The sequence below is a fragment of the Labrus mixtus genome, chromosome 24 (assembly GCF_963584025.1).
Source record: "Labrus mixtus chromosome 24, fLabMix1.1, whole genome shotgun sequence".
Lineage (NCBI taxonomy): Eukaryota > Metazoa > Chordata > Actinopteri > Labriformes > Labridae > Labrus > Labrus mixtus.
The window spans coordinates 11,311,724-11,324,214 of NC_083635.1; the positions used below are offsets into that span (position 1 = coordinate 11,311,724).

The window sequence follows — 12,491 nt, forward strand, 5'->3', positions numbered from 1 at the left end:
ATAAAAACACAAAATTAAATTAAGAAAAAAGAATAATTTTTAAAAAGTTTTTTTATTTATTCACAGAAAAAAAAAATGTCAGCCCATAACTAGTACAAAAACAAATTTGAAATAATATTTAACAGTTTGTTTAACAGCAAAAAAAATTGTAATTGTAGTGCTGTTTACCTCATAGTTAACTTTTAGGCTATAAGCTGAGTTTATAACAAATTACCTGCAGTTAAATAAGTTTCCTTTATAATAAAAGGGCTAACAAAGCACAATAGAAATATATATTTTCATCCTCATACAGGAAGCAAAACAACATTGTTTTCCCCAGTTTGCATTGCACATGAAACATAAAGACAAACAGTAAACCTGCTCCTTATTCTGCCACAGAACCCCAAAATAATTGAATTAACAGTTTGTTTTCTGACCTAAATGAAACTGGTTATTTCAAGCATCCGAATGCAACACGAAGGAAAACGAAACCTAACATTAGAAACAGAAACTGATCTCAGTGCTGCCAGTGGAGCTGGTAAATAATCTCTTTCTCTCTCTTTAAGAAGTGGAACTGAAACTTCCAGGCAGCTTTTGGTCATCATGAACCTCAGCAGTCAAACCGAAAACAAAACATCACACTTATCTGTTGAAGTTATTATATTGCTTAAGCTCATTTCTGATGTAAGAACTGGATGAAGCTGCAGTTTTTTTTAGCGTTTACAATGAAAAACAGGCTAAACCAGAAATCTTAAATGAGTTTGTTAGAGCTCCCCATGTTATCAGGGATATTAGGTCATTCCTGGATTATAAAGAGTCTGTAATATATCGCTACATCGCCCACCTTAGATATATATCATAATGTTTACACCTGCATGGAAGAAGAGAAAGCAGCGGTATCAAATGTTTACTCTTAACTTAACACATCAGTTTTCTCCCACAGCATTGAAAATATTCTGACATATTGTTGTTTCACTGAGCAGAGAGAAGACTTAGTTTCTTAAAGTGCCATAGAACACAAGATTTAAATCAGGCAGAATGAATATTCCCAGAGCAGAGTATAAAAACACTAAATACATCCCACAATGTTTCTTTGACTGTAGAAATGTGCAGCTCACAACATGTAAGAGCTACTTTTGCCTGAAAACAAAGATCACACACTAAGAATGACAGGAAGCATAAAGTGGTAGTATAAGTCTGAGCATTGTAAGTGACTACTTAAGCTTATGTCTTTCATTTGTATAACTAAGACACGGATAGTTCATTAAAACACTTTGCTGTATTTCTCCTCCTGTGTTTACTTTCCCCAGACGTTAAGACCTGCTGGAACATGTAACTGCTGGCCGGGAAAACATAAAATTCAAGTATGCAGACAGCATGTAAAGGACGTCTGGAGAGGCGTCAGGGATCTGTCCAGTGACTCCACAGGAATTCACCAAAGTGCTTTTGTTCTGCAGATAACAGAGCTTCACATCCTGCAGCATCTTGTGAGTGATGCTGCAGATTTTCTGACATGTGCCTCAGGAAATGTGTAAATAATTTATTTTTTTTAATAAAAGGGGGGATGCTCTCTGAGGAATGTGATGAGAACGGCTACGTGTGGAGGAGTGCAAACACGTCCACTTCAGTGCAGTTTATAAAAATCATAAAAATGTGCGTGTACCGCTCAGTTCTTAAAGGCCCCGCAGCGGCTCGCTCGGCTGATGAACTCCTTCAGCATCCCTCCGTCCACCTGCCAGAAGGCTCCGGTCTGAGTCACCTGAGTCAGGTGGTTCACACAGAACCTGAAACAGAACACTTCCAGGTCCTAGAGAAATCAAACAAAAAACAATAAGAGGCAGTAAGAATAATAATAATAATACAAATACGTTCTGTCAGCCCCATGGTGCTGCCAAGATCCCGCAGGAACAAAGAGATGTAGTGTGTGTTATTGTACCTCTGCGTCGTATCGTATGGCAGCAGACAGCAGCGTGAAGGCGTTCTCCACAGTGATGCCTCTCTTGATGATCTGCTGACACAGACGTTTCAGTCGGTTTTCACAGTACGAGGTGGCCAAGTCCAACAGGCCTGCAGCCAAAACAAAGCCATTTAGCATAAGCACATCTCCATAAAGGTCTTAACTCATTAAACTAACGAGGGAACACGATCCGACACTGTGTGTGTGTGCGCGCTAACCGATGGCGTCCTCGGGCGGAAGGTCGACTGTGTCCGTGTAGAGAAACTGCAGGAAGGATCTGTAGACGGGGTACGAGAACTGTCCGATCTCGATCACGTCCTGCTGATCCTCCGTCCACTGAGAGCGAAACATGGAGCGGAAGTGCTCACACCTATTTCAAATCAAGAAAAGAATAAAGATCGTAAATATCGTGTGGTGTCTGGGTAAGAAAAACTCAAATCTATCAATCACTTAGCATGATAACTTTTGATATACACCAGTGTCTCCTGTGCACGTGATGACATGTACCTGATCTTCAGCACGGCCTTATGAACGTGAATGCATTTGCCGTCGATGCTGAATTTAAGGTCCGCTGTTTCCGGACTGTCGAACTCTTTCCTCAGCGCCTCGGTGACAGTCAGGAAGTCGTCGTGCTCTGAAAACAAAACGCAACACAAACTCGTTACTTTAGATTCTTCATGTTTGATTTTAAAATCAAAATACATTTCATGGGTGCGCACAGACCCATCGACGTGAGCCTCCACATGACGGAGGGCGTGGCAAAGCAGGCGAAGACGTCGTCCGTGCTGGTGAAGTGAGTGAGGTGTGGCGCGACGATGGATTGACCCCGACACTGACCCCACATGTACACCTAGAGGACGATTAATGTTACTACAATCCAAACTCAGACATGTTCATAACAGGTCTGTCTACAAACCCCCCAATGATGAGAAAAGTCCATCCTCTCCGTCTTCTGCCTGCTCCACTTTTCAGAAAATGTGTTCTCAAACAGGCCGTTTGGAGATTTTCCCTTCATGACATCACAAAGGGCAGTAGCCCCTCCCCCAGGTGGGTGACACTCCCACAACTAGGTGTTTGTTCTGCCCTCTGAGTCTGCCTTCTCACCGTAAACAATAGGACATGGAGAGAGAAAGCACCGAGTACACCCAAGCCCTTCCAGAGAGGGGGCGTGGTCAGACACAGCTCATTAACATATTTAAAGGTACAGACACAGAAACTGCCTGTTCTGAGCAGGGCTGAAATAGAGGGGTTTATAGACATGATCAAATACAGGATCAGAGTGGATTTAGAACAAGAAACTTCACACACATGTTTTGAGGAGCTCTGAGAATTATTTACACTGGTTGACTTGTGAAACACAGCAAACTGATCGTTTAATTAAAATCCATTAAAACTCTGAAGAAGCACACAGAGTTATTGTAAATGAATGACATAAATACCTGCCCACTTTGGGTCTTGGCTGCTGAGGTGTGAGTCGAGTGGCATGCTGCGACCTCTACAATCCTGTTAGAGGAGAGATGAATTAAGGAATGGGCGTGTTTTCAGTTTTCAGATTTTGTGAAGTATGGAAATAATCACATCAATCATAAGCCTGTACGTTGAGTGTTTTGCTGTTGCAGGATTTGGTGTCTTGCACACAGATGTTGAGGTACAGGAGGAGGAAATGAGGACAGGAAAAAGGATGTTTACATCTGCTCTGACACTAGAACACAATACTGATCTGAAAGCCATGTCCGAGCACGCTCTCCTACCTCTCTTTGTCGGCCATGATTTGCACGGGGCTGAGCTGGTTGCTCTTGTTGCCGGTTCCCAGTTGACCGTAGGTGTTTGCTCCCCAGGCGTACAGCAGACCCTCGTCTGTTTGAGCCAGGCAGTGACCGTAACCGCATACGATCTGGAAGACAGGAAAGACTTGAGTCACGAGTGAATCCCACATTGGGACCTTTAAATGGACGCAATCACATTGAGCTCAAACTATATCATCAGTGTCTGGCTTTTTAATCTTGAGTCTTATTTTTGCACATGTTGGGTTCTGAATGATCAACAGGAACTAAAAGTTTAGAAATTTCTGCAGTAGATTGCTTCGACCGCGACCTAATTTTTTTGGAGGAAAAAGTAGGCATCTGATGACTCAGCTAAATAATCTTTTTTTTGCCGCCGACAGGCTCAGATTGTTGTTCTAAGGTTTCGGCAACATTACAGAAAATATCTTACTGAACTAGATCGTGCTGTGAAGGATGAAGAGGCCGTTTGAAGAACAGAAACAGCCTTTATATTAACAGCTTATATTTTACCTTCCAAACCACGGGAGTGGCTGCTCTACAGCGGACTACACCGACTAGTTATTACATGCATTTATGTGGAGAACAAACACAGAGTACAGTCACACAATAACACAAATAAACTGAATGATTCAGCCGGCAACTCCTTAGCTCTGACATTCAGATGTTTTCTTTATGATTCAGCCTCATCAGGTCATTTTCTCACCTGTGAAATACAAAGCCCTTGGAGTGTAGTGAGGCGACACGGCTGCAGCTGGTTTCCATTGTTACCAATACCCAGCTGTCCGTTACCGTTGTACCCCCAGCCGTACACCTGCACAGATAAAAAAAACCACAACAGTAAATCCTCCTGGTCAGTGCAGGAAGTAAAGATAGTATAACTGTCAACGTTTGGACCTCATGTGTGGTCACCTCTCCGTTATCGATTAGAGCCATGGAGGACGTCTGTCCACACGTGATGCTGACTGTGGTCTTTCCCTGCAGCGAGCCGGTCACTCTGCGGGGGTACGGCTGGTTGGCTGTGTTTCCTGAGCCCACCTGGCCACAGTTATTATAACCCCACGCGAAGACCTGGAGGGGCGGGGAGGGGCGGGTCAGAACCCGAGTTGCAGCACAAGTCGAGTTAAAGCCAACAGTCTTCAGTTTTATAATTATTACTTGATGTTTTACAAGTTTGTTTGTTTTGCATTTCAATCTGTTCAAGTGTACAAAAACTAGACCAGACGGTGCGACCAGCGTTAAGATTTGAATTAGAAAGACTTCTATATTAAATCAAGTGGAGAGGACGATCTGACCGCCTGGAAAAAGCCAAGCTATTAGGGAACATGGCAGCCACCTTCCCTGCTATACACACACAGCTGTGCACACACAAAAAACACACACTAATTAGCTTTAACGCACATGGTTTGAGACTAAGCTGCTTAACCTGAATGTGACGGAGTGGGAGGTGACATCACTGAGGCGTTCATCATGAAGTGTGTGCAAACATGCCGCTCCTGCTTCAAAAGCTTTTGTTATTCTGTTCTACTTAAATGTAATTAAATTAAATGTGCATTAAATCAAGTCTCACAAAAATCACATGACAGCACACAAAATCCCAGAGTAACGATGATGAAGCAGTTAACCCCTACCTCTCCATCGTGAGTGAGGGCCATGGAGTGATGGGAGCCACACGACACCTCTTTGACTTTCTTGTTCTGCAGGTTGGAGGTGACGAGCACCGGGGAGAGTCCCTGGTTGGTGGTGCCGTTCCCCAGTTGGCTGTAGCCGTTATGACCCCACACGAACAGCTGTCCATCTGCAACACATCCGCACAAAGAGGAGACTACGGGTCAGTGTCAGACGACTCAGATGATTGTGAACCCAGACTTTCACCCAGCAGAGAGAGAGATGCTGTAGGATAGTTACACCTCGTTTTGGAATAGGGCGTCCTGCCCCTGATCTGCCATCAGAGATGTAAGAGGGTGGAGGTGTAATGATGGAGCTGGCAGCACTTTGTGTGTGTGTGTATATGTGTGTAAATCACCCAGATTATCAGATGTATATTCAGTATTTATGTTACCATCTGTAGCTAACAGGACGTGTGGGCCGCTGCCGTAGCTCAGGCTGACCACCTTCTTCCCGCGCAGGAAGTCCAGTTTCTTCGGCACAACGGTGCTCAGGCTGTCTCCCGTACCGAGGCAGCTGCTGCTGTTAAAGCCAACCACGAATACCTACGAAACAACAACACACACAGGGACAATGATTAAGACAAACACAGAGATGGCTCAGGACAAGAAACAGAACAGTACAGAAAACAGGTTCAGAGAAATCTGAGAAGAAAATACAATAAAATACAAACTAAGTAAAGGGTTTTCCTGGAAGTCTGCGTGTGTTATTGTGTGACTTTTATCATTTTAAATGATTATTTTAGATTCCACAGTCCACCAGTGGCAAAAACAAGAGCTTTCAGTGGAAGATGTTGCAGCTGGTTCTTTACCTTTGGCCTAAAACACCAAAATAACTCATTATTTTTTAGCTCCTGACCTATAAAGCCTTCAGAGAAATATTGTATTCGCCTTATTAAACACAGCAACCTCTGATCAGCACACAGTTTGCAACAACTGCAATTTGGTGAACTAATATGATCACCTAAGAAATGATAATCAATCTTATGAGTCAAAGTTGTCGGACACACTCACGGGGGTCTCTTCAACACGACTCACCTCATTTGCATGCGTGATGTAGATGGCTTCATTGGCATAGATTCCAAACACGCACGCCTGTCGAATTGTGGACAGTTCCTCGTGGTTCAGCAGAGAAAACAGGGGCCACTTGCTGACGTCCACCATGGCTCCCGCAACACTCGACCGTCTGTGTCTGGGAGAAGGAGGAGTCAGAGCTGACCGGGGCGAGGAGGGAGGAACGGGAGGGGGGTGACGAGGAGATGGGAGGACGTGAGGAGGAGATGCTGTAGGAGGTGGGGAGCGAGGAGCTGAATCATCCCTGCTGACACTTCAGAAAGAACAGAAACATAGATGAACTGAAGAACAGGGTGGACATGCAAAAATAAAACTTAGTGGTTCTTTATTGTTCCTGCAACATCTTAAAACCTCCCTCAAGCTCTAAATTAAATGAGGCATGCTGTCAAAGCAGAAGCATGTGTGATCTATTAACAGCGAGGCTTTATGCTTGTTGTCTCTGGCTGTCCCTCAGGTAAGCCGAATCCAATACAGGATTTTCCACTTAAATGTATTCTTGCTCATAGGCGCGTTTAACATGACTTTTTTGACAGCTGTGACTTTCTATTTTGCTTAATCAAATCCGCCCTTTAATTCGGCATACGTGCCAACATCTGTTTACACTTCTTGACTGCACATTTTTAAAGTATTGGACACAACTGCAGCTACAAAGTAACGCAAGAGATGCTCTTAAATTGCCTGTTTTTAGAGTGGAGTTCGGCGTAGCGTCTCCTCCGTCAAAGCTGGAAGAAATTACAATTACAAAACTGTCAGCGACCTAATACTGTGTGATCTCACTCAAAAGCTTCTTGTGTCATTTTATTTTGAAAGGTTAAATAGGCAATAACAGTGAGCTAACTAAAGCAAAGGATAAATATGGAGAAGCTAGTAGCTTAGTTAAGATCCTGTAATCTTCATACCTAAAGCATCGCTCCATGACAACAAGCCAACTGAGAAAAGACAAACAAACAGTGACAGTATATTAACACATCACCTTATGTTACCGATTTCTACAGTATTTAAACAAAAAAAGGTGCAAAGTTACCCGAGTGGAATCGCCTGCCCGGTGTTGTCAAGTGTAGCGAATTCTTCTTCTTCGCCTCACAGTATCGTAGAAGACGCAATGTGGGTTCTGTTGCCCTCCTGCGGCCAAAAGGTGCAACAGCAGTTTAAAATACAGTATAAAGGCTGTAGCATTTGAAAAATTTGACTTTACCTTTAGATTTATCAGGGATTATTTCCAGTATTCTGTCCCTTTATTAGTTAATTAAACTGTGGATAAAATAAAACCAAGTCTGTGACCACCTTTAACCTTTAACCTTGTATAGTTTCTGCTTATAATATGTCTACACTCATGCACTTTAACTTATGTCAATACTGTCCATTTACAACTCTGTTTTTGCACATTTACATTTAAGCTTTCATATTTAATCTTCATATTTAAGACTAGTAATGCTAAGTTAAATCCTGGTTGTATATATTCACATTCTTATTTTTGATATCTTTTAGTTCTTATTTACTTTGTAGTTAATATTATATGGTGTTTAGATTTGCTAACATTGTGTTTTTTACTCATATTGTGTGTTGGATAACCTCCTGCTGTAACGCCACAATTTCCCAGTTTGGGATCAATAAAGTCATTCTATTCTATTCTAACCTCTATTATTGTCTTGTGTCACTTGTGCCTTTGTATTTGTATTATTGTCGCCAATTTCATGTGTGTTGTGGTTTGTGTGGTTGGTTGTGTTGTGACGTTTTCTGCTGCAAACGTCACCTGCGCACATGGGGATAGTTGGTAATTACAGGTAGGTAGAAAGTGGAGACACAGGTGAATGTGGAGAGGGAATTAGTGGAAGCCACACCGTTTTTCAATTATAGGTGTGTGAAGACTTTAGACTTTATCTGTTGTTAAGAGCTGGTTTCGTCTGATGCAGAATAGGCCTACACTCGTGTTTTTAAGATTGCTGATATATAAATACTGCAAACATAATTAGCCTACAGGGACAACAGATGGAAACAACCACTTCTGCTATAATCTGGCATTTTTACAGCTGTAATTGTCACAGCTGTTCATTAATATGCACTGTCCCTAACAAATAAATAAATAAAATGCTTAATTCAACAGTAAATTCAGGTTTCATTTCGTAATTTTGGACTGTAAAACAAAAAAAAAAAAGTGGGTTCCAAAAAAAAAAAGCCTATAAGAACACAAAACCCACTTTGCAATGGAGGAGTCGCCCCCTGCCGGTTGTCGCAGAGAATGCAGCTTTAACATATAAACAATTAATAAAGTTCCTGAAAAGAACAGGGTTGATAGACAGAATTAAGTGTTTTATTTATTTATTATTATTATTATAAATGATCCTTTGTTTATATAATTATTGTTTATCTAAGCCAGAATTCTGATCCACACTCCAGTTCAGCAGGTGGCGGTAATGCACCAATAAAACTCAAACGAAGAAGAAGAACGAAGAGTCGCCCTCTGCTGGTCGTCGAAGAGAATGCAGCTTCAACGCACTTTCCCGTTTTGTTACGAGCGTTGTTACCATAACAACTATAACACTAGCAGTAAGATTGTTTTAGAAGATACTTTTACGTTTTACGTTAGTTTAGCAGAAGTCTTTTTATTTTTTGAGCCAAAAGTCGACGTTTAGCACAATTAACGGAGCGGTGAGTGTTGTTAGTGTCTTCGTTTTTTACTTTTACACAGTGCGAGGGTAGCAGTAATATGTACAACCATGTTAAATATGTTTAATGTAATGACAGGAAGCTTAAAGGACTATGACATATAATTAGTCAGAGAAAAGTAGTGTGAGCACGTCAAATACATACAGGTGCAGAGACAATACTTAAAACCACCACAAGAGGGAGCCAGGTGGTTGTCTTTATGGTACCTGGGTTATATGTCTCCCTCTTGTGGTGATTTTGTGAATTGTCCCTGTTCTGGGTTGTTCAACAGGTGTTAACAATTTTCACTGATTGCCACACACTAATTGGATCTTGTAGATGGAAATGTTGCCGTGTTTAAATTAAACTGTCCACTAGGAGCTGAACAGTGTGCGGACCCTTTTCTTTAATTTCTGCATTTATTAGGCTACCTTAATTGTCCTGCTTGCACCTGTGTGGTCCGTGTATCTTTTGGTAAATGATTCTGAAACGGATTTGAACATGGAAAAAAAGTAAAGATTTGATTTCTGTTTTTAAAAAAAATTAAGAAATACAAGATTATTCTCTTTTTCATTGTCAAAAACGGTTAAAAAATGTATTTTAAATGTTCTATATCTGAAAAGAAAAAGGGAAATAAATAGGTCACACTTACATCTACAAGATCTCCCTCAGACAAATGTAGCAGGAGAGAAACTTTTCTAGTGTGTGGCAATCAGTGAAAATCCTAATCACCTGTTGAACAACCTAAAACAGGGACAATTCACAAAACCACCACAAGATGGAGCCATACACCTGCACCTGAATGCGCTCTCCCTGAAGGCGTGCACGCGAGTTTTCTCCAACGCTTAACCAGCACATGCATTAATTTAATGTAAAATGTGTTAAGAAAAAAAATGTTTTAGTAACTTTACTACCTCATAATTCAATTTATGAATAATATTTATTCATAAATTGACTGAAATCTCCTGTCTGTCTCCTTTCTATTTCTTTTTCTTATGAAAGATTTTGAGTATATGTCGGGCTGTAAGGAGGAAAAATGACTTTGTGAGTTTTGGTTTTTGCTCCTTCTTTTATCTTAAAGTGAGGAAAAAATTGTAGCAGAAGAACAAAAGCAAAACATTAAAGACAAAGACAAAATAATTATGAAAACTCCTCTGATGCATCCACCCGCAGTTTCCCCTGACAGCCAGCAGGTGGAGTACTGCCCCATATAACTGACTTTATGAGCTTGCATTTGCTGCATCTTTTTGGGAAGCTTTTCAAAGACAGTGCCAGAAAAACAAGCGTTAGAGTTTCACATGGGGTCAGTTCAGTGTTTTGATTTAACATAAGCATGTAAGGAATGTTTGCAAATATTCATCTTCAGCAAAAATTATTAATTTCTCAATCTAATCAACTTTTTGTGAGCATCAGTATCTGATTTTTAGTTCAGATTATGTTGTAAACAAGCTGATTTTAATGGCATGAGTGGAAGGATTTGAATGATTCTTAACCAAAATGATCCTGTCTGTCTGCTGGAAACCAGGTTTTATACCGCAGAGGATCAGATTAAATTAAAAGCCCGGCTAATCAGGATTATCCAGGTTCAATCTACTCTGTGGTTTAAAGGGTGGTCATAGGATATTTCCTGGATGCAGGCCATGTTGAGCTTCTCTGTCAGAGCTGCAGCTAACAGATCAATACACCAGCAGGCTCAGTGCTAACCCACTCTTCAGGCGTTCAGTCTGCAGAGCTGCCAGAGTAATAAAGGTATTTTGTAATATCTTTGTATATCTTGTTTAAACACAAGTGGACACCAAGGGCAGATATTTTCATATTTCTTGCCCTGAATTTGGCCTCGCAGGTAAAGCTTAAAGCATCCTGAACAATAAGTTACACTGATGTAGAAAATGTTCCCTAATAATTAGATAAAACTAACAGTGTCTCTTTGTTTCTTTATCTTCAGCGCTGAACCTGCAGATGAGGAACTGAAAGGAAAACTACAGAGAGTGTTTCCTCTTCTTTCTCTTACCATGAGGACAGGGATTCAATTCAGGTAAGGGAAATGTTTCAAATCAAAACTCTGGTGCACTCGATGAAGGATGTGAGGCCAACACAACTTTTTCTATTCAATATTCGTTTTTTTTATTTTATTTACAACGCAGATTAAAATGCCAAGTGTTCATCCTTTAACTCTGCCAAAGGTAAACATGCTTTTGCAGAATTAAGATAACGTTTTTTATAACACAAGATGGATAAGGAGTGTGCATGTACTGATTGCAAAATGTTGCATTTCTTAGCTGTGTCGATCCTTTTCCTCACCTGTGCTCGCTACCTCCCTGAAAAATGTAAACAAATGGAAAGTTGACCCCTGACCCTGATGAAGGCCACAATCCAAAACGCGAAGTTCTAATTCGTTAATACAAGTGTTGCTGGAGCGAATGGAAAAATAACAGAGTGAAAAGTTAGTTTCTGATTTGAATAATCTCTGCAGGTTTTTGTAATTATATTCTCTTCTCGTTTCTGTTTCATGGATTTCAAGCTTCCTGCTCTCTGTGTTTATCCTGCACTCTTCTTCCTCCCACACTGTTTTTATCTGCTTTCCTGCACATCACTACTTTCATGTTTCCTTCTTTCCTACTACTCTTCCTCCCTCGTTTTTCTGCTACGGTTTTTGCTTTGTGACAAAAAAAACCGCACACAGCTGCGCTCATTGTGCACACACACGATATTCTCCCCGCTGATGACAACGTTTGAATGCTTCAACCTTGAGCTCCTGCAAACAATACGAGTCGTGAGCAAACTAGCGCCCGTCGCCCTGCAGTAATGACTCTCTCTCTCTCTGTGTGTGTGTGTGTGTGTGTGTGTGATGATATAAATGTCACATCACACACGAGGAGCAGGAGAAGTGGCTGTTAGCGAGGATCATTATCCAGGACTCATTGGCTGCTGAGAGTGATTTCAGTGTGTGTCTGTAATCGGTAGTTTGTGCTGCGGGATGATTTCATTCAGACAATTTAAAAAGAAATGGAAATATCTGACACTGAAATGAACACAGCTGTAGTTGGCTGTTTAGTATCAGGCAAAATATATTTAAAAAAAAAGCTTCTGTTAGAGAATTTTTCTGGTTTATGTGGCACGCCGGATGTTACAGATTTACAATTTCTAGGAAATTAATTTGATTTCTCTTCATCCCTCTGTCACTCGTTCAAAACACAACTTAGTGATCCATCATGTTTCCTGACAAGTGTGACTCTATCTGCTCCTCAGTTTTAACTTCATCCTCATGATGTTCTCTCGCCTCTTTCGACCACCTTACCATTTGTATATCGCACAATTCACATCAAGTATTATGTCAGGCGGTGGTTGTGCATCTGTGTGCATGGATAGACTCTTTACTTTAGTAAT

The 12,491-nt window shown here is 41.1% G+C and overlaps 1 protein-coding gene across 1 annotated transcript; it reads right to left on the reverse strand.

Annotated features, from left to right (window-relative positions):
* Positions 1-33: 33 nt before the first annotated feature.
* On the reverse strand, positions 34-7,401 carry rcbtb1 (regulator of chromosome condensation (RCC1) and BTB (POZ) domain containing protein 1). Its single transcript, XM_061032858.1, has 13 exons — positions 7,358-7,401; positions 6,423-6,711; positions 5,780-5,930; positions 5,349-5,515; positions 4,630-4,788; positions 4,424-4,531; positions 3,688-3,830; positions 3,376-3,439; positions 2,660-2,786; positions 2,444-2,570; positions 2,155-2,306; positions 1,916-2,046; positions 34-1,786 (listed from the first exon to the last, which is right to left on the reverse strand). The coding sequence occupies exons 1-13, from the start codon at positions 7,372-7,374 to the stop codon at positions 1,646-1,648; spliced, it is 1,776 nt and encodes a 591-aa protein (XP_060888841.1). The 5' UTR covers positions 7,375-7,401; the 3' UTR covers positions 34-1,645.
* Between the last annotated feature and the right edge of the window lie 5,090 nt (positions 7,402-12,491).

Excerpts from the sequence above, each read along its gene's own strand:
- rcbtb1 (XM_061032858.1), bottom strand. Across the intron at positions 3,440-3,687 it reads ATCATGGCCGACAAAGAGAG|GATTGTAGAGGTCGCAGCAT; the intron begins GTAGGAGAGCGT and ends CTCCTCTAACAG. Across the intron at positions 2,571-2,659 it reads GTGGAGGCTCACGTCGATGG|AGCACGACGACTTCCTGACT; the intron begins GTCTGTGCGCAC and ends TTTTGTTTTCAG.